Source organism: Hirundo rustica, chromosome 9, assembly GCF_015227805.2.
Source record: "Hirundo rustica isolate bHirRus1 chromosome 9, bHirRus1.pri.v3, whole genome shotgun sequence".
Taxonomy (NCBI): domain Eukaryota; kingdom Metazoa; phylum Chordata; class Aves; order Passeriformes; family Hirundinidae; genus Hirundo; species Hirundo rustica.
Genome location: NC_053458.1, coordinates 8,099,043 through 8,119,993, shown reverse-complemented (window position 1 = coordinate 8,119,993; position 20,951 = coordinate 8,099,043). Strand labels below are relative to the sequence as shown.

At 42.5% G+C, this 20,951-nt stretch overlaps 1 protein-coding gene across 1 annotated transcript in view; it reads right to left on the bottom strand.

Moving 5' to 3' along the window:
- Window positions 1-20,951, bottom strand: part of TRABD2B (TraB domain containing 2B) — a 267,155-nt gene that overhangs the window by 14,040 nt on the left and 232,164 nt on the right. Inside the window, exon 6 of the mRNA XM_040072920.2 lies at window positions 10,133-10,402. Coding sequence (XP_039928854.1) covers window positions 10,133-10,402 — 270 coding nt within the window. The remainder of the gene's footprint in view (window positions 1-10,132; window positions 10,403-20,951) is intronic.

Below are 20,951 nucleotides of genomic sequence, written 5' to 3'. Positions count from 1 at the left end.
AAATATAAACCAGCTTAAATGGGTGTCCAATATACTGCATTTTTCCACTTGATTTTAATTTTCTTTTTCCTTCTCCCTGTTCTTTTTCCATCTCCACATAACAGTTTTTCTCTTTGCTTAGTCTGTATCACATTTTTCTTTCTAATTCACTGGGCTCACTTTCTTGCTCACTGCTTGTATTTTTCCAGTGTCTCTCTTAGTAAGAATAATTAAGATTGGGTCAGATCTTTGAACCTGTTATTTGGAGCAGTATCGAATTCAAGCTTGTACCACTGAATAAAAGCACTGGCCTCTTTTTCTTGCCAATAGACTCACTTATAAAATAATAAAAAAAACAGGTTCACAGAGCGTATCTACCAGGCACATTGAAGAGCTGTACTGGCCACAAGGTTTGGGTTCCTCCTGCTGCTGGCAAAGCAAATACGGTGACAGCAGTCACAGCACAAACTCAAGCACCTCCAAACCCTCTGAAAGCCTGGAGTTGCCATCAGTGGCTCATAAAAAGCTGCTTGCTGGTCTGCAGGGCTGGAAGGACTGAAAAATCTTTGCCTGCCAGGTGTCACCACTCAGACCTTCAAGTGTCTCTGCAGATCTGAGCTTCTGAGAGCATGCACTGCAGCACGTCTCTCCATGGTTCTGCCACATGAGGCATCCCTGGCACCCAGCAGCTCCCAGGCACTAAGCCTGGCTCCCTCAGCCTGGGCTCAGGCCCCAGGTATAAAGCTCACTTTGTTCAGTTGAGTTATTCAGGAATTGTGAAGAGGCGATCTGAGCGAAACCTGAATTTGGCCTGGCATTTTCATAATTGCAGGAACCCGGCTCTTACAGCATTAAAACCATATGAATTCAAATAAATCCTACTTCTCCTTCATCCCAGTGAGTAACTGGACTTAGACCAAAGCTGCCCTTTGGGATCCTGCTGGGTTTCCAGCCCGCAGCGCACCCCACACTCCTGGGAGCGTAAGGGAATCCAATTTCCTCCTGATTCACTCCACAATGAATCCGTCTTATTAGATATCACAATATAACTGTGGTTAAACCCCTCCTATAAAGCAGCTGCCCACCACAATAGTAATATGGCCTTGCTCCCTGTCACACTTTTCCTCACTTCATTTTCCAGGGCATGAAACCCACTAGTCAGAAGGGAAATGGCAGAACCAGAAATAAATCCCATATCCCTTACCTTTTTCCTCTGGGCTAGTACTGACGGTGTTGTGTGTTTGCACTTCCCCTGAATTTCTAAGACATTTCTCTTTCTTTACGGTAACTCACTGGAAGATGAATTTTTTTTTTATATTTTATAGATTTTATATAACTCTGCTAAGAGGAACAACAGATTTGCAGTTTTCAGGGCTTAGATATTGCTGGATATGTAGGTCACTCAAATAAAAAAATTCCAACATGGGGTTGTGGCGTTTGAGCAGGTTTACTCTGGCAATTTTTCCCTTGCCAAAGGAAAAACCTCTGTATCCAGAACTGCAATACAGGGAGTGCAGGTGCTTTACTACCCATTCACGTGTTTGAGGAATCCAACTCAGCCTGGGCATGAGCCCATTCAGCACTTTTAGTGTCTGCAACTGCAGTCAGCCCTGAGTTAACACAAACCACACTCCTCACCCACCCTAAACTGCAGGGTAAATGTGCTACTGGGTATTGAATTTTCTCTGCCTGCTAAACCAGACAACTTATTTTTCAGCTGAGTGAACATAAAGGGTTTTGTAGAGCTGTGTTAAAATGCAGCTCAGGTTTAGAGGAATTACCTGAGGGTACTGAGTGCATTTTCCCATCTTATCTCTTTGATAAGAGCCAGATAACTTTTACTTTTGTGTTTGTGTGTGTGTGTGCAATAGATAATATGCCATGAGGAGTCATTGTTAAGGACTCCAAGAAGCCAATGCTCAGAACATCTGTCTAGTGAAAGCCCTGGACATGGAAAATATAAATGTCAGGGCTCGTATTTATAAATTGGAAGGGCCATGACGACATCTGCTAACAAGCTTTCTTCCAGAGCCCATTTGCTGTACATGGTTATTCACAGGCAACAACAAAAACGTGCATGGATCACACGCATGGCCTGCCCTTCCTTTCAGGAACACACGCTCCAATAACACACAAATGCTCTGTTCTCACAACACAGAAATACAAGTGTTTGCAAACCTCACTGCAAAGCTCTTGCGTACCAGACCACAGTGGGACACACACTGCTGGAACAGGCTAAAAATAGCTGGGGAAAAAGCCTTGCATTAACACAGAAGACAGTCAAACTCACTTAGCGTTAACTCTTTCAGTGAAATAAGCGCCCTCCTTTTCTGTCTTGCCCTACAGGAGACACTTTGTACTATAAATCTAATCCTGAAGCCTTGTTTTTATGACTGAGTAGTTGCGGATGGGAATCTCAAGACGTTAACCTATTTGACCACGGCAGCTCAACGCTACCATTAAAACAAACTACAGGTAAAAGAAATGTGATCCTACATTTGTAACCACAGGCACCTTTTCTTCAGCTTAGTGCCCAATAAATGCATTTCTGATGCCTGAAAAATATAAAACCGATCCAATGCATGAGCATAAAGGTTTTGCTAATGACTTATTGTAGGTGTCTAGACTGCAGTTCATCTAGACCGCAGTTCACCTCAAAGCTCTTGGCACTGGCCTCTGCCACAAAGGCTGCTCACAAGGCTGCCAAGTTGTCAAGAGAAGGAAAAGCATCAGCAGAGAGAGCCCGGACTGCTTTATGCTATCCATGAATTTCGCAGAGAATGGATTCCATGCTGTCTGTCCAGTCTGCAGCACAGCTGGACACACGTACACCTGTATGAAAATGGTAGGAAAAGCAAAGATGATGAAGTAACATGGAGGAGATGCACCTCCTGATCAAAAGAATGAAGGAGAAGGATGCCTAGCTCTGCCTCCCTCTTACTGCAGTCTGCATCGATGTCAGATACAGGTGAGACATGTCCCCATCTCAAAGAGATTCCAAAATTCCCCTCTTTAATTGGCACGGACACGCTGCAGAGCAAATTGCAGAGTTTGTGTGATCACAGCCTCCTGCAAACTGAGCTCAGAGAGGTGGGGGTGAGTGCAGCAGATGGAGCTGCTGGAGGGGTCCATTCCTAATCCCTTCTCCAGGGCCCATACAAGCATGTTCAGCCAGAGTTTAAAGAGGCAGGTAGAAAGAGCACTGGAGAAAGAGAATATTTAAGCAGGAAATGGAGAAAGACGGAACTGAAAAGTTAACAGGTTGTAGAAGTCCTGGCAGTGGATGAGGAAATGAGGCTGCGCTGGCAGAGAAACAGCACAACAAGTGGGGATCACAGAGGAAGAGATCATCTAAACTCAGCTGCTGCTGCTTCTTGAAACTGAGTCCTAAGAAAACATTTTGTTTGTGCTGCGTCAGACAGATCTTAGGCAGCTTAACAAAGTTAGCAGTTGTAGGGCTGTTTCCAGCCTCAGTCAGAAATACATCAATGTATAAACAGATATTATAGACTATCTTTACTCAACACATCTCAAATGAGAAGTAGAAAACAAGAAAGGAAAAGAAAGCTCTTCGTAGGCTCCATAAACCATCTTGCATTGTATTTTCAATCTTAATCAGCATTGAGGAGGAAAGAGCAGAAAGAGCTCTTGGATATCCAGTGCTGAAAAATACCTCATTGTTCAAAAATCCTAACTTGTGTGCTCCAATTTTCTTGCTCGTTCGCCTTCAGAAATATGGATTTAATATTCATAATGGATTTAAGTTTCACTAAAAAAAAATACCTAAGGCATTACCAATAGAGAATTTAGTTTAATGAAACAAAACTGAAATCTATACACAAATTACATTTCCAAAAGACTTCTGTGTTCTTTAATGATTTTACTTTCAGGTATTTATAGCTTTCATTAAAACAGCATTTGCATACTGCTTCATATGAATTGGTCACACTCATGCTGAGACGCTTAAGCAATAGGAAAAGTAAACATGCAAAGCTTTTGCTTTTTTTTCTCTAATTTTATCTGTGTTTCTTTCATCCCACAGTGGCAGCACATTATTAAGAACAACAGAACGAAGTAAAACACAGCGATCTTTTCGTGTGTTTAGCAGGTAAAAGTGAGGCTGCACATCTTCTCAGCCCCATCTGGAGGATAACAAATTAACTCTTTGACTTCACCAGGGGAAAGAAGCTATCAGTCACGGCCAGCTGACAGGGAAGGTCTATTAGCACGGAGATGCTACAGGTTTGGACACGAATGTCAGGACTTCCCGTCGTTACTGAGATGCATTAGAGAGCTGTGTGCTGAGGCCAGGTTCCACAGCTTTAATTAATATATTCTGTGCACTCTGACCAACCTGATAATCCAAGAAGCCTCAATAAAAACCATCTAGGGAGGGAGGATATGTCATCACCATATCATTTGTTACAGTCAGGAGATTTACCTCTTGTTTTTACTGCGCCGAGTTACACCATGCTCCCATTTTACTTTCACTGGAGGACTCGTGTACCTGGGGCTGTGCAAAGGGCATGACGACAGAACTGCTAGAGCCAGTGCTTGTTTACAGGAGGCATTGAGCCATCTGCTCACCTTAAACGGGGATCAAATGGAAACAGGAAAAAACTAAGGAGGGGAACGTGAAGTATTTCCCTACACTTGGCTCTGGAGGAGCTGAGGATGCCTTCACAGAAGCAAGATGGCAGAGAGAGAGAGAGGCAGGCAGTGCTGGAAGAACTGATGTGCTGCTAAACTGCCCAAAATGTCTTCTTCTGGACACTCTATATTCACCAGGGTATAAAAAAATCAGGCAAACTCAGAGCAGAATTTAAGCCAGTTCTAGATAAAAAGGTTCACCTTCCACAAAGGAACCAGGAGAAAGCATTTGTCCAGGAGGTGTTTTGGGACCACTCCGTGTCACAGAAAGCTCTTGCACCCAAACTGACAAACCCTGAGGTTCTGATGACTGCAGATGTTTGCATGCCATGCGCTGGATCCTGGGGGCACTCACTGATAGGGACTGGGATCAGGAAAGATTCCCAAGAAGGAAATCCTGCCAGGGGAACAGTGAAGAAAAATGGCAGACAGAAGTGCTGGAGGGAAGTCAAAGGGCCACAGTGAAGCTCCAGTCAGCAACGAGGTGAGACAAGGGAGGGAAGGTGGGACTCCCAACACATCCACACTCCTGCTGCTCCTGGCTGCTGGAGCAATCCCACAGGGAGACAGGGTCACTACAAGACAGAGAGGTCCTGAAGCTGTGTCCTCATCCCATGAACGCAGGGCAAACAAATGCAAAGGTGACACTGCTTCCTTGGCTGCACGAGGCAGTCATCCTCCTCCCCACGAGCATCAGGAGGCATTCCCTGAGCAGTGTCCTGGCCAGGGAGGCAGACAGGGTAATTTCAACAAACAAGGCCCCAGTGATGGAAATTTCAAGCTCAAAGCTACCATATGGAGGGAAATCATCTGACCACAATTTACCTGTTAGACTTCAAAGGTGTCTAGGTCTCCTTTAAATAAAAGCAGTCTTTTCTTTAATGAAGTTAAGTACTGTATTTCAGCACCATGTGTTGTGAAAAGGAAGCAATTTGGATTAATTTACTGAAATTTACCTTTCAGATGCAGTTAAGTGGAATTAAAAGTTTGTCTGAGTTGACAGAGTTCTGTTTTCCATCACTGCATTGTCTTGAAAGAAAGGATAACAGGCTAAGTGCTTAAATTCCATCCAAACTGATAAGGTTCACTCTGTACAGGCAAACTCAGTGTAGTTTATTACATATTGTCTCCCTTCATCCATCACTGGTATACATCTTTTCCCACTAAAACAATGGCTTCTTCCAAAATAAATTGATATTTGCGATGTTATTGCATTCATCTGGGGTGGAATAGTCTGCACTGGGCTATCAGAGAGCTGCCATTTCTACTTACAGGGAGAATTCATTTAATTTCCCACTAATGGCAGCTTTTGCAGAGCTTACATCTGGGACAAGAATTTTGTTTCCTTCTCTTCTGAGAACAATTCTTTTCCTTAAATTTCTTTCCCGTTGAAGCATGTGTGTCCTTAGCCTCTTTCCAAACATCATCTTCACTCAGATCTCTTCCTTGGCAGTAATTAACTTGCCCATTACATCCTTTCTACTCTTTTTATTCCCGCCACTCTACTTCTCTCTTTCACATCCCCTAGCTGCCTTCACTGCTCCTTCAGATCTCACCCCTCCCACAATACCCTCCCAGTTAATAACTCCCCTCCCTCCTTTTTCCCTGGAGCTTTCCTCCCTCCTTGCCTTAGGCCCCAGGATAACTCTCCTCAGCAGCTGGGAGAGGTTCTCTGTTCTCCTGGGCTAGCTTTGTTGGTAGCCTTGAACCATTTGCCTGCTACAACAAAGGTGCAATCCTGACCTGTCCTTCACTGACCACTCTGAAACCTCACAGGTATTTCTCTATTCTTTCAATTAACTGAGCTTCTCATCATGAAAAGCCAGCGAATGCTCTGTAATTAATTATTTATATTACATGGGGAAGCCAAGCTAACACAGTGTCAACAGGAACAATGATACTCTGTATGCCAAACTGCAGCCTTGCAGCCTGAGGGTTTTGCCTCCCCTCCCTGCTGCCCCAGCTGGATTTTGGCTATGGGAGATAGCCAGGGTTTGAGTTTAGTCTAAGTTCAAATTTCTCCCAAGGACAGACTTCAGATCTGCACATTTCTGAAAAATCAAGTAGTTGAAGAAAAAAAAAAAAAATCTTGCTACTTGAAATCTTCATTTAATTTTGATTCTTGACAAGCCATTTCAAACAGAAACTGCAGTCAGGCAGGACTTTTTCAGTTTGTTTAGATTTTGGGGGAAGGAGGCAGAAGGGAGAGGAAACCACACTTTTCATCAGCATTTTTTATTTTTTAATAGTCTTCAGTGCAGCCAATTACCCAGGAGATCAGCAAATCTTAGCTCTGTCAAAGACAGGGAGGAGACAGAGCAGAAGCCTTCTCATCCTCCTCAGCAGTACTGACCCTCCAACACACAAATCTAAACACTGTCCACCCAGGGGTGCCAACTCAAATGCCTCAGCTGTTACGACAGAACAAAAAGAAAAGGACAATCTCCAAGGTACAACTGAAAGTAAATACTAATAATGATGTGTGGCATTAAATGATGACTCATTTTTCATGAGGCCATTTCAGACTGTAGCCATAACCTTGGATCAGACCCGAATGACTGAGAGCTGAAGTCTTAGTGGAACCATTAATTATGGATTTCCTGGCTTTTATAGGTTGGAGTCAGACCTTTGATGTTCCTTTAAGATTGCTCTCCTGTGTTCATTTCCTTTGTTTCTGTGTTGGTAGCTTAAGAAAACACCCTAAGATTTCCATGGAAGTGTATGAGATCGCCTAGAAATGCGTAGTCCATAAAAGCCCTGCAATTCATGGCTCATAAAGTCCTCTAATCCATGGTCAATAAAGCTTTGGAAAAGAGCTGTATGAACCACAGCCATTTCACAGTTCAATGAGGTTCATACAGGAATCAATAACCTGGTTTAAATTCGCCTGGATTTGTCCTCCACCTGTATATTTCTCTTTGACTTTTCAAGTTGAAAGGCAGCTCCAACATCTGAATTCTGGGGACCTCGCAAGGAAACAATGAGCTTTATGCAGCTTTCCCCCAAAAGCCGTAACAAAGACCTAAATCCCTTTGCTTTGTCTCAAAGGTGAACAACTCAAGCTTCAGGTGACAAGTGGTGAGTGAGGGAATGGGAAGAAGAACCATTTGGAAATAGAGGGGCATAGCTCAAGTTAACACTAAATGCAGAGCCCTCAGTCCATACAGAACATGGGGGCTCCAACTGAAGTGTATGCAAATGCACAATGGATTTTTGGGACAGGCCAGAGCGAGAACTCCCTACTATACCAATTACCCTTCAAAAATGAGTGCTAAGTTTCATTGCTGAAACATTATTGAGGCCATGCAAAGAAGTCCACTCTTCTGCACAGGTAACACTTTATTGCCTGTATGATCAGCCACCCTGCTTGTTTCCTCCCAGAAATGATCACCATACAAAGTCTGGTCACAGATACACATTTCTGCTCTTTTCCTGCCAATCAGAAAGGAACCAGTTAGAGAGAACTCACTGTTTATTGCTTTGTGCAGGGTCCAGCTTGCAATTAATGCTGATGAAACCCAACTGCCAAAAGCACAATATGCAGCAGCTGGTTTATGAAAATTGAGACCCCATCCAATTTATGGGGAAACCAGAGCTGGTTGTGAGACTCTGATTTAGTGAACTTGTATTTTTTTGTGTTTTGTATTTTTCGTTTTGCTTTGTTTCCAGGAAAACACCAGAAGTTACTCCAGAACTGTAGAAACACTAAAACCATCTGAAAGCACTAAGGCAGGCTTCTCTTCTTCCAGCCTTTCCTCATTTCTAGGCCTGTGATCTCCCACTAATGTCTCCCTGGGATCTTTCAGCAAGGCAGGCAACACACAGTGTCTGGTTCATCACCAGCATACTGGGAGCGGAAACTTGTGTTTCCTCACCTCAACCTACACCCTTATGAAATGGAAATAGAGGGATAAAAGGCTTTGATTCAGATGAAATCTTGCAGGAGCACAGAGCAAATAATTTAATTCTAACCTTCGAAACTACCTCTTAAATACCTTTCCTAGGAACATTTAATAAAACCAGCAAAAGGTGCAAAAATCCATAAGCACAGTTTTAAGCTCCCAACTGCACATTTCCACTGCCAATATCCAATAACCTTTCTGAATAGATAGGATAGGGGTGGGAGGATTGTGCCCAAGTGCCAGGCTCCCACCAGATCTATTTAAACACCTCACTTGTACAGCACATGAGGAACTGGACCGCTGACCCTTGAGAAATGCTGGGACATCGTGGGACACCACAAGTCAGCAGCCCCCAGGCAGAAGGACAGAAAAGTCCCTTGCACTTGAGGCATTCAGCTATGGTAAACCAAATGCCACTTAGTTCATGCTTAAATATCCTCTGTGGAGGGGATCCAACCAGTGAACACACTCTGAAAAGAAAATACATGAATCCTCCTTACAAGGCTGTCACTGACCTCAGAAACAGCCTTATTACATTAAGATTAATATGCACCACCTTAACAGCAACTCTTACATCATTCACCCTGAGAAAACAATAAACTACAAAAAATGAGGTAACTGCTCCACTAAAAAGAATGGATAAAAATAACAGTAATAATAATAAAAATCTGAAAACACAAATATGTGAAGCGTTTTTTCTTAGCAAAGGGAAAAACCTCTGAGAGACTTGCAAGGAATTTAGGTGCTATGAAAATGGGAATACGTAATGCTCAAAGACAATCATTATATGATTAGGTGAGCAGCCGGTTCCCAAAATATTACTTAGCTCCTTTTAGTTGTTAGAAGGTCAATAAACATTGTGGCTGTTTATCTGCCCATGACTTGGCCTGGATAAAGGCACTAAGAGCTTTAGAGGTGGGAGAATAAATCGCCCAGGAATCCTAAAAGCACACATTGAGAAGCCCTGGTCAAACATGAAGGCTCTTATTCAAACACTGAATGGGAGTTTTTAACCTCAGACCAAAACTGGAATAGCCATGGAAAAGTGCCTACCTCCATTCTCTTCACAGAGAGGATTTAATTAAGTACTTCATTTCGCTTCAGTTTGCTATTTTCAATGCAGTCTGAGATATTAAAACATTTCAGCCCCACAACACAGTTAAAAAGGCTGGAAGTCAGATTTGTCAGAATCTTAAAAACTCCCAGGAATATTCTGTACGGCTGGAAAATGGGCAAGCCTTTGGGCTGAAAACTGATGGTACAGATAGGAAAATAATTATTGGAAGAAAAAGGACAAGCACAGAGTATTATCTAGTGTTGTTCTTTTCCTGTTTTTCACTCTGACAAGTCTTTGTTTCTGTGTATGTTAAATATTTTAGGCATTAAACTTTTTTTGTTTCCTCTTTACTTTTTGATCAAACATGCCTATTCTCCTCCTAGCTCTTCGTTGGGCTACGAAAACATCATCTCACTCCCTGTATCTCCCATTTAGCCTTTGTCCAGAGTCCCTATGGTGTAATCAACAAGGGCTGGGATCTGCAAAGGGCATCCAGTTAGGAGCCAGCAGGAAGAGGACAGGGACCACACCAGTCGTGACTCACCTGTCTTCTATCCGAACCCAGAGGTCATTGAACTGCCTCTGGCGATGGTGTTTGTGCTGCTTCTTGTGCCATTTCTTCTGCCTGCCAAACTCCTCCAGCTGGCTGATGCTGTCAGGCAACAAGAGGTGAGGAGACAGGCTGTCTTCTTCATCCATCTGCTGCGGCTTCAGGGAAGGAGATGCCAGTGGGACCTGCTCAGAAAGCTGGACAGGGGGCAGGGCTGTCACTGAGGGTCCCTCCAAGGCTGGGCTCGTCTTTGTCGTCCTTGAACTGCAAAACACAACGTTTAAATATGAGTAAAGGAGGAAGGGTGCCAAAACAAAGGTGAAAGCAGAAGACTGCCCTGCTTGGTGGGTGCCCCCCTGACTGCTGAGAAGGTGCACAAGGCTTTTGCTCTGGGGGAACGAGTAAAGACAGCACTGGTATTTCCTAGGCAGCTATCAAGTGAACACTTAACTGAAAAACAGGGAAAATACAACAGATACTCTATTGCTGTTTTTTGTAATTTTAATTACTTCTTAGAGGCCTTAGAGTCTGTGGTAAGGGTCAGTGTTGCCTCTCCTGCTGGGCTGAAGGTCAAATAACAAAACTCCTCCAAGGTGGCAAATGACTCTCTTTGAAGAAAACAGATACCTGAAGAGAAACTGATCTTCAATTAAAGCAATAACACAAGTTATCTCACTATCTCTTCTTGTTTCGTTTATTTTTTTCCCCAACTCTGGACATCATCTGTAGAAAAAAAACCTGCAACAAGAATTATGTCCCCTCATCCAGTCAGGACTGGGGACAAGGGAGCCTTGGCTGATGACAGAAGCATGGAAGCACGGAAGCTTGGCAGCTGGGATGGGATATGTGAGACCTGAACTCCAGCAGGTAATGAAAAAGGGGTAAATGACCTGCCCAAAGCCTCCTTGAAACAATTCTGCCAGAGCCCTTCAATCCTGTCTGAAGTATTACCACCTCTTGTACATGACTGGAATGATGCAGAAAAAGACCTTTTATTTTCATCTTCTAGAGTTTCACTGATTTTAGAAGAAAGTCAATATAAACTCTCTCCTTTGGTATGCAGCCATGTGAACTTAGTGTGAGCTAAGATAGCTGAAACAAAAATCTAATAAACCAGGACTGACATGAAGTTATTTTCCCCCCCTAACTTCAGTAGGAGTTCATATCGAGTCTTAATTGCAAGAAATTTTCCTGTCCCTGGGATGGGCCAATGAGTCGTATGTACAGAAAATGGAGAGAATTAACAGGCAATATGAAGCTGTGGTCTGCAAAACTATTTCTATTACATGGATGCTATGACTTTTATGACAGAAACAATTAAAGCCACGTGAAAAATTTTGCCTCCTGAGTGAAACCAGTAAGACATTTTAATGAAAAAGTAATAAAAATCCTAAACTTCATTGGTGACAATGTACAAAATGTGCCGCAAGTGAAACCACATGTTTCATTTATGGAACATTTTGTTCTCTTCCAAAAAAGTCACATCTACTACTTATGGAAGCTTTTTCCTTTTTGATTTTCTTGAAGTCTGTTACAATATCAGTCTTGATGGTCACCTCTATTTCCACTGCATTGTGTTTCATCCAAAAGTCCTTCCAATACCTACTGATAATTAATTATTGTTAGTACAAGGCTCACTGGCAAATACTACAGCAACTTTGTCACTTGTGGCCAACATTCATGAAGTTCTTCAGAGATCATACAACAGGTAGAGGATAAAAAAGAAAGTTTTCTAAAACTAATTCTAGAAGTCTTCATGGTTGGTTTTATTAATAAAACACACAAGAAACTCCCTTTTTTTTTTTCTTCTTTTCCCAAGCATTCAGACTCCCAGGGAGTCCTTTCCAAACTCATTCATACACACTCCATGCTCTATTTTATATCACGGATAGATCTGCCGGTTCTGAATTTTTTGCCCCAGTAAGACTTTCTTTCATGTTTCATGTTGAGGGTGAATTTTCCCCAGTGCAGCAATTTCCTTTGAGAGTTCTTGGTGCTCTCCAAAGCCTTTAAGAACTCCTCAGCTATGGCACAGGCTCATGGCTGAAGCCAAGTCATCTCCAGTCTCACCTAAATGAAGAGGGGCTCACAGGTTTGCTCTGGGGGTGTTCTCTCAGGCCACAGTGGGGAGTTCTTAATTTTTATCCAACCAGGATGGTGGATCAGCGAAGCATCAACATCAAATGCATCCATTTAGCAGCCTGGAGGATAACACAGTATGAACTTGGACAGCAGAGTTTAGGCAGGTAGGAAGGACCTGGACCAAGCATCTACAGACACTACATGGGTCCTGAGATGGCAGCAGAGACCAAAGGGTGGCAGGAGGCCACTGGAACTGAACTGTAGCCAAGATTTCTGTTTCCACTGACTTCCTTCTCCGTGCTCTGATCAGCCAGTACCTCCCTGAGATGCTGGAGGCAGGAGCAGCCTCCATGTGCCAGCTCAAGGCTGGGGCTGCCCTTTGATTCCTTGAGTGGTTTTAGGTATATCTGAACACCTACTTTCCACCTTTTAACACCTACTATTTTCTTATGTGTGTTTACCTTGCTCTGAGCTCCCTGCAAACTGGAACCAGTAGAGAGGTGTTTTTATGGGTTGAGATTTTACAAACCACTTAAGACGACTGGCAGCTCCCTTATTAAAATTAATGACTTTGGGCATCAAAATCCCAGTGGTGACTTTGAAAGTTTCTGGCTTAATTGTTTCCACTACCATCACATGAGCCACAGGTTGTAAACTTGATATTTCAGAACATTCTTTGGGAAGAGAATAAATAAACACTGGAGAAACGTTAAAATGCTGTAACCTAAAGAGGGTTATAAACTAACCACCAGCATGTTAGAGTCGAGTCAGGGGGAATAGATCCACTGTGGCAACTGCATATTATATTTGCTTGATACTCGTTCCATTATGCCCGCACTAATATTTTTTTAATTATTAGTAACTGCTAATAATTGCACCAAGACCTAAGAGGGACTTTTGAAAGCTGTATGTTGATGCATGCTTGCTCCTCTAAAAGAAAATAAAGTTAGTTTTAAACTGATTTTATAAATCAGGTACAATAATTATACTATATTATATATAAAAATAATTATTACAATAAAAATAAACAACAGATATTATAAAAATAGTATCAATTCATTATCAACCTCTGTTTTTTCAAATATGATTGTCGTCTTACAGACAGTCTACCAGAAGGAAAATCAAAGCAGAATATGAATATTTCATCCAAATATATTTTAAGAATATTTAAAGATGTTAATTTGATGTAAGAAAGATTTCCCATAAGATGATAATTTCCCCACTGATTTCAGTAAAAAAATTATTCATACAAAGGGCTCAGATTTATTAATATTCTGTATGTTTCCCCCTAAAAAATAACAGCAAAAACCTGCCATCTGCAATCAGATACCTGGACAACCATCTCTGCATTATGTGAAGCTTCACTGTTAAATTCAACTTCTCATTTCATGGACTATTTCGTGCCTTTCCCCTGGTCTCAGTCTCCGTGCACTCTGTTAGCACAGCTGCACTGTATGAAACCATGGGGATATAATGGACTTTTTTTTCCATTCCTTCACTACTGCTGAGACAGCTTTTCAAGATACATAGTTATTTTTAAAGTCAGGGCAAAAGCAAGGCTAGTTTTCAATTTGTGAGGCCACAGCGCCTTTCCCGAAGAAGGAGTGAGAAAGTACCACCCAAATATCTTGGTCCACACAAAGATCTCAGAGATTTTTCATGAATAACTTGATACAATTCCAGGCTTAGAGGTTCCACCCATTTTTAAATGTATCATTCCCACACAGGGTGGTCTTGGAGAAATGAAAATTATTTCAGGCCCTTAGGTGGGCTTTCCTCATCTCTGACCTTCATTTCCTTCCCTGGGATGTGCAGTCCTGCAAAACAAGTTCTCGAAAACAACCAAGTCCAAATATGAAAACTTTGGTGTCTCAACAAATCTCCTATGTGGCTTGGTCCTAAGGTACAGAAAAAACAGTGAAAACAGGAAAACATTTATTCTTGCTAGTTCTTGAAAACGCTTAATCCACAGACAAAGACCTCTGTGGTTTTCTTTCACTTCTGGTGAAATCTGCCATCCTTTTCTAATTCTTTTCAAGAATTAAGAGAAAAAACAAAACATGTAAGTTGTTTGGACTGAGCTGGATGCTCCATCAGGCTGTCTCAGCATTTCTCTCTCTGCCTTGTGGTCTGCAGTGTCACTCTGTGCTGGCACTGACCATTGAAAATTGACTCGCTGCTGGGACACATTAGGGCTATTGAGTGGATCTGGTCAGAAAAATGACATTAACACCATGATGTCCTGCTATATATTATTTTCATAATTCCCAGGCTTAAAACTGCAGAGGTCAGGCAGGGCAGACCCCAGGAACGCCTCTGCCCCTGACCTGCCAGAGTTACACCAGCAATGTTGGACTGAGTCCCACCAAGCCTCCCCATGGGCCTCCACAGGGCCGGGGAGGGACTTGCCCTTGCTGTATGCCTTTGCTGATGATACACATCTTCCAGACAACGAAATCATCAATCTAATTTTTTTCAGCAGTCGTGCGGTAACATCTCTGTTCCCTCAGATATGTGCAGAATCTTCCGAAATCCCAGCCTGCCAATTTGTTATTTGCATCCTGACTTTGCAGCACGAGCAGTGGAAAAGTTTTGCTCAGAAGGCTGCCATGCTTTGCACGGGCTTCCAAGCACAGCAACATCACTGAGGTTTCCTTGCTTCAGTTCTCAGAGCTGTCTGACAAGGGGAGATTTTGTTTCATCAAGAGAGAAGCCGTGGTGATAGCAAAGAATGTGCGACGTGGCAGCTTCATCCTCATGCCACCGTTCCTGGGATGCAGCCGGCTGACGGCCAGACAGCGAGTTAAAAGCCTTTTATTGTGGATGGATTCTCATAAATTCCAGTTGGGGTGTCTTTGTGAAGGCAGGAATTCGTCAGCCCCTCGCACGCACCCTCGCTCCCCTCGCCACAGGCCACGGAGACATCTGCTCCTGGCTTTGCTTTCCCTATACATCTCTCTGAGAGAGTCATGCACACCCACAAGATGGGCACCACACTGTCCTGTCCCACAAGCGGTTTTGCTTTTTTTTTTCCCCCTCCTCCATGCTAGGATGAAGCTCAGACTTTCAAAGCTCTTGGGAGAGAAGCAAACAAAAGAACAGAAAAGCAGGCAGAAATCCTAACCCACCCCGGCTCAGCTTATAGGGCCTCCTTCCAGGGATGGGAAGTGTGGATTGAGAGCACACACTCATAACCAGGTGGCACCATGGACGTAACGTCCTTCAGGATGAAAAGCATCAATATATTTTACTGCAAAAGAGAGTAACTGCAAAGCAGAGATCAGAGACTTAGATTCTCCCCATACTTAAACTTTATCTGAGCTGCTTCAGGCTAAGTGCTGTAAATTACTCAGAATGAATTTAGGCTCAAGAGACAGCAAAAGAGAAATCCCTGATTACTCCTGTGAAATCCCTGATTATTCACTCACCTGATCAGCTTAATTATAATGAGGTTATTTTATTTAGGATGTAGTTGCCTTAGGCCTGTACACTAAAGTTAAAACTTCTTAACAGAATTTGGAAACAAAGTTGTTTTTTCATTTTTTTGCACCATAGTCAACCCCATCTCATGAGCACTTAAATTAGGTTAAGTAGTTAAATTAGATTACAGTCCACCCCAAACTTGGATGGTATCTCTGTGCTCTGAATCCATGTCAAACAATTTCTCTGGGAAGAATCACTGTTGCTCAAGAACTGTAACCTTAGTTTGGAAACAAATTTAGTCCTCAGCATACACACATATATACGTACAACTCCGTGCATACATGAAATGAAGAGTCTGTGATGTGAAGATATTCACATGGACTCTAATGTTTTCTTTTCCACTTTGAGAAACTACAAAGTAAGAAGAGCAAGTAAAACTTTTTTATTCTGTTTCATTAGAAGTGGAGCTGGTCTAAGGCACAGGAGAAGAAATGAAAGCTTTCTGCACTTGAGAAGCTGAATTTGCTGAAAAAAAGAGAGGGCAGCTGTAATATTTTTAACGTGTCATTTCCACATTTTCATGTGAATTCTTTCAGAAAACTCAAAATGTTTCATTTCAGCATTTTCTGAACAAAGCTTCTAATTTTTTTTCTGAACAAAGCTTCTAATTTTTTTTAGTCTTCTGTTTTCAAAGACTTACATGCTACAAAGTGCCCTTTTTTGTTCAGAAATTGATCTCAATTAAAAAGAAAAACCCAACTAATACATAAAAATGACAAAATGCAACAAAACCCAATTTCTGCCTTCAAAAGCATCCTCAAAATGCTCCATTTCAAATTGCTCTGAACTTATTTTCCCTTTTTGATTTTTTGGTTCAGTTCTTGAACTGAATAATCCTTTGTTTGTGCATCTCTCATGAAAACTCTGAGAGCTGCACACTCCAGCCCCAGAGGATGGGCTGTACCCTCACAGGAAGGATGGGCTGACCCTCCCGTCTTGTTTCCATTTTCCACATAAATAGCAAATAAGAACCTTCTTTGCTCATGGTACAAAAGCCTCACCTCAGGATCTATTCCCTAAAGCTCCACAGTTCTATTACCATCATACCAATTTAGTGCTAAGCTATTTCTGCCTGAGTAGTTCAGCTTAAGCAAAATATTCACAATATAGATACTTTTTGTGCCTCACCGTCTTATGGAGGTGGTACTTAAAGCACCTTGGATAGCATCCCTATCCCATAGGTCTGGATGGGCTTTTTCCTGCTCAGACATCCTGGTTCAACACGGGAGCACAGAGATATGAAGCTGTCCTGGGACACCTGGGAGTCTCCTCCACAGAGGAGGGAGAGTCCTTCACGTTCCAGTTACAACGCTGTATGCCCATGCAGCATCCAAAGGCTTGCTACATAAAGTTAACTGAAATGCTTTATTGTCTTATAATAAAATTTTGACTGCTGAGTTTGCAATGAATTTTAAGAAGTTTAAGAAAAAAACCCAAACTAAATTGGCTGCTTGACTTGATTCCACAGTAGAATTGCAGCTAATATACAACTGTTTGTATCTTGCTCATTTACAATCCAAATTGAGCTCTGCTCCCGGATTGTCTCCGCTGGGAATTACTTTCCCTCCTTTGCTGGATGCTCCAGAAAGAAAATATATCTGCAGAAGTCCATATTCTCTATCATATCTTAAAAAAACCCCTCTCAACAGAGACACAGCTGAGCATGGCACGAAATGTTTAGCTTGAGGAACTAAAACATTCTCACTCACTTCAGACTGAAACTAAGGGCAGGTTATTCACTGTTTGCCTGCTGCTGTTCCCTGCACTTTCCTGTGATGCTCTGGAAGTTGATTCCTGGCCGAAGAGAGGTACTGGGTGGATCACAGACCTGTGCAAGCACAGCAATTTGTGTTCCTGAAGTACCTTGTTCAGCTGAGGCTCTTACAATTGCAAGACACAGATAACGTGGGCTCATCAGTAGCTGCTATCACCAGAAGGAGAGAGACACAGGCCACTTAAATCCAGCAGCAGGCCTAAGTGTGGAACCAAAGAGCCATAAGAAGACCAAGTCTGCAAGAGACTCCACATTTCCGTAACACTAAATCCACTTTTCTTCTCTGTAGTCGACACCGCAAAACATCTGATCTGCTCAGCCATTGATGGCTGCTGAGCTAAAAAAAGGAACACAGAGACACTCTGACTTTCTCCAAAATACTGTCAGAGCCCATTGGCCTTGCCCATATCACAGAGCCTGAGTGTTTCCAAGAAAAGAACAAGGCAGTTGTCAGAATCCCTATTCAGGCAACACTTCAGCCTGTCTGTGGGCATTTTCACTGCACAGTAAAGCACAGAGCCCTCGAAAAGTGATGAAGGCAGAAGAGCTCTCCCTCCAAACCCCACTTGCTTTAATGTCTAATGCTGTTCTGTCAACTCTAATGCTAATGGACTTCACATAATGTCTCTCTATGTATCAGCCTCATGTCACAGAGGGCTCCCTCTCTGTATCAAGTCATGCTGATGAAACTGCTTGTATCAAATGCTCATTTCTGCCTGACAAAGCCATCCTTTACTAAAATTCTTCATTAACAAAGCATGCACACTGCTGCTGAAACCTAAAGGAAGAAAAGAAGGTTTTATATTCTGTCTTTGAGTTTGCTAATTGAAACTTGTGAGACCAGATCTTGAATATCCAGGCGGCATCTGAGGCCATAGGAGAGACTCATTTTCAATGAACTCAGGCAAATCTCAGTGTCTAATTATAAACAACAGGCTCCAGGTCCTCCTTCCTTAAAATAGGAAAACTTGCACTGATCCCAGAAAATATCTCTCCTTCACTGAAATGTCAATGATTATTATTTTTATTGGTGCACTTAAGAATCTCAGAATTAAAAAATGCATTAATTAAAGAGCTCCATCTCAGCAAGCTGATAGGCAAACGGTGTGAGACAACAACAGACAGTACAAAGGTGACAGCCCCTGCACCCTCCCTCCCTAACTCTGTTGGAGACCTCATTGCACAGGAGCTCTAGGTGTTCACCTACCTCCATTATATGTGTGTATCTGTTTGTTTGCCTTGAAATACTTTATCTAAGCGCCAGTTGTCCGAGAGCGTATCACAGCTGAGTACTTGTAGCACTGCCTAGCTATGGAAAAACATTTAATACAACAAGTGTAACAGATGTCAGAGACTCATCAGAACTATGCCTGGCATGAAGCACAGGTTCCAGCAGTCACTTTAGCTTCTTATCACAACACAAAGCTGAACACCGAGAGTGACCAAACTAGGACTTTTCATGAGGTGGTGCTGTAATACAGCTCAAACTGCAGGGAAGTCAGTGCTGATGAATTGATGCCCACGTGAAATGTTTTAATTAAAACTGCAGGATGACTCATCTGGTTCTTTCTGCAATGAGATTGTGTGCTTGGGGCTGCCCCACAAGCCTGTTAATTCTGAAGGGGATGCTACTCTCTCCCTTTGTTGCCTTCCTTTTCCAGTAAGAATTCATCTGACAGCCAGTCAGAACTGAATTACCCCAAGTAGCACACAGATCAAAAAAGAGTGTATGTCCTTATTTACGTGAAAATAAGCATGATGGAGTCAGGCTTTATGAGGAGAGGTTCAGCCCTTTTCTATACACCACTGTCAAACAATTAGGGAACCTATAGGACTCCTAGACCTCATCAGGTCTGTTGTTCACAGACTGACCAGGACTTCTTGGAAATGCAGGAGAGGAAAAGAAGGAGGCAAGTGGAGCAGTGCACCCCAGTAGTAAAAGAAAAAGAAAACAAAATTGCTCTCCAACCCCATCACCTCATTTAAACCACTTCTGGTTGCCTGTGGATTTCATTTTATGCCTTTCCCTGACATGAGTGGGAATTGCTGACCATTCAGCAATGACTGCAATCAGTATGAATGCTTGAATACATAGAAATTGCCCTAAATTCGTGGCTGCATCTGTGAAACAAACAAATGAAACCATTGTTACCTCTGCTTTTTTTCAAGTCTATGTCCTTTCTCCTTAAGGGCAATGTTTCTAAAATTGCCTCAGCGATTTAAAAACTCAGTGCCTGCTAAATGTCAAGGAAGCTGCAATTCCCACCTAAAACTTAATCTACATACCAATTTGATACAAGTGCAAAATTACCATTTAACATTAGCAAGAAGCCCCATGCCTCTAGGGAAGAAAGATAATTCCTTTGTCACAAACTCAAAGCAAGGTTTGTTTTGACAAAACGGTGGAAAAAGTGAATCTGTATCTACTGCATTCACTGACTGCAGGTCAACAAGTGGAAACAAGTGGAACCGCATGCTGCTCCTGGGAAAAGGTCTTCAGCCTAGGAGGAAGGATGGAGGCACCCAGCTAAACCAAACTGGAGTCAGAGGTGCGGACACAACCAGGTCCTTCAGACATGCTCCTGCCAGGACAAAAGAAGCAGAGGGAGAGCCACCCACTGACCTGGACCAAACCACCACCAGTATTACCCTGGTGTTACAAAGCCCTGGTTCTTAGCATTGCTGATTTCAAAAATCATCTTTTTATCTCCAAAGTTCATGGAGGGACTTCTGGATCTTCCTTGTGATGGAATATGATGCTTTGACTCTGTGGGTGTTGGGAATAATTCCTTAAAATTACTTAAAATGCCACAAATGCAGGCAATGTTACAACCTAAACCCACTACGGCAGCAGGATTTACTGCTCTCTTTGTAGAATCACGGAATTGTTTAGGTTGGAAAAGACCTTTAACATCATCAAGTCCAACTGTTAATCCAGCACAGCAATGTTCACCACTAAACCGTGTCCCCAAGTGCCACATGTACACACACTTTAAATCCCTTTAGGGAGGGAGTCTCCACTGCTTCCCTGGGTTGCCTGTTCCAACGCGTGGCAACCCTTTCTATGAAGAAATTTTTCCAAATATCCAATCTAAACCTCCCTGGCATAACTTGAGGTCCTTTCTTGTTCTCCTACTGCTTGTTAATTTGGATAAGGGACCAACTCCCACCTCAGTAAAACCCTTTCAGGTAGCTGGAGAAAGTGATAAGGTGCTCCTGAGCCTCCAGTTCTCCAGGCTAGACAACTCCAGTGAGTTTATTTCTAGCAATGTTTTCTTTCCCTTTCAGAAATCAGGAGGAGACAATACCACTAAAGTATTTGAGATCCATGTGAACCTTGTTTATCCACTGTGGATTGGGATTTACATTCCAGGGGTATAATGAACCCAGAGACCCAAAGATGTGGGCGCACAACGTTATTAAATCCTTGAAGATTATCCCAGTCTCACTCAATAATGGAACCCTTCCTTAATG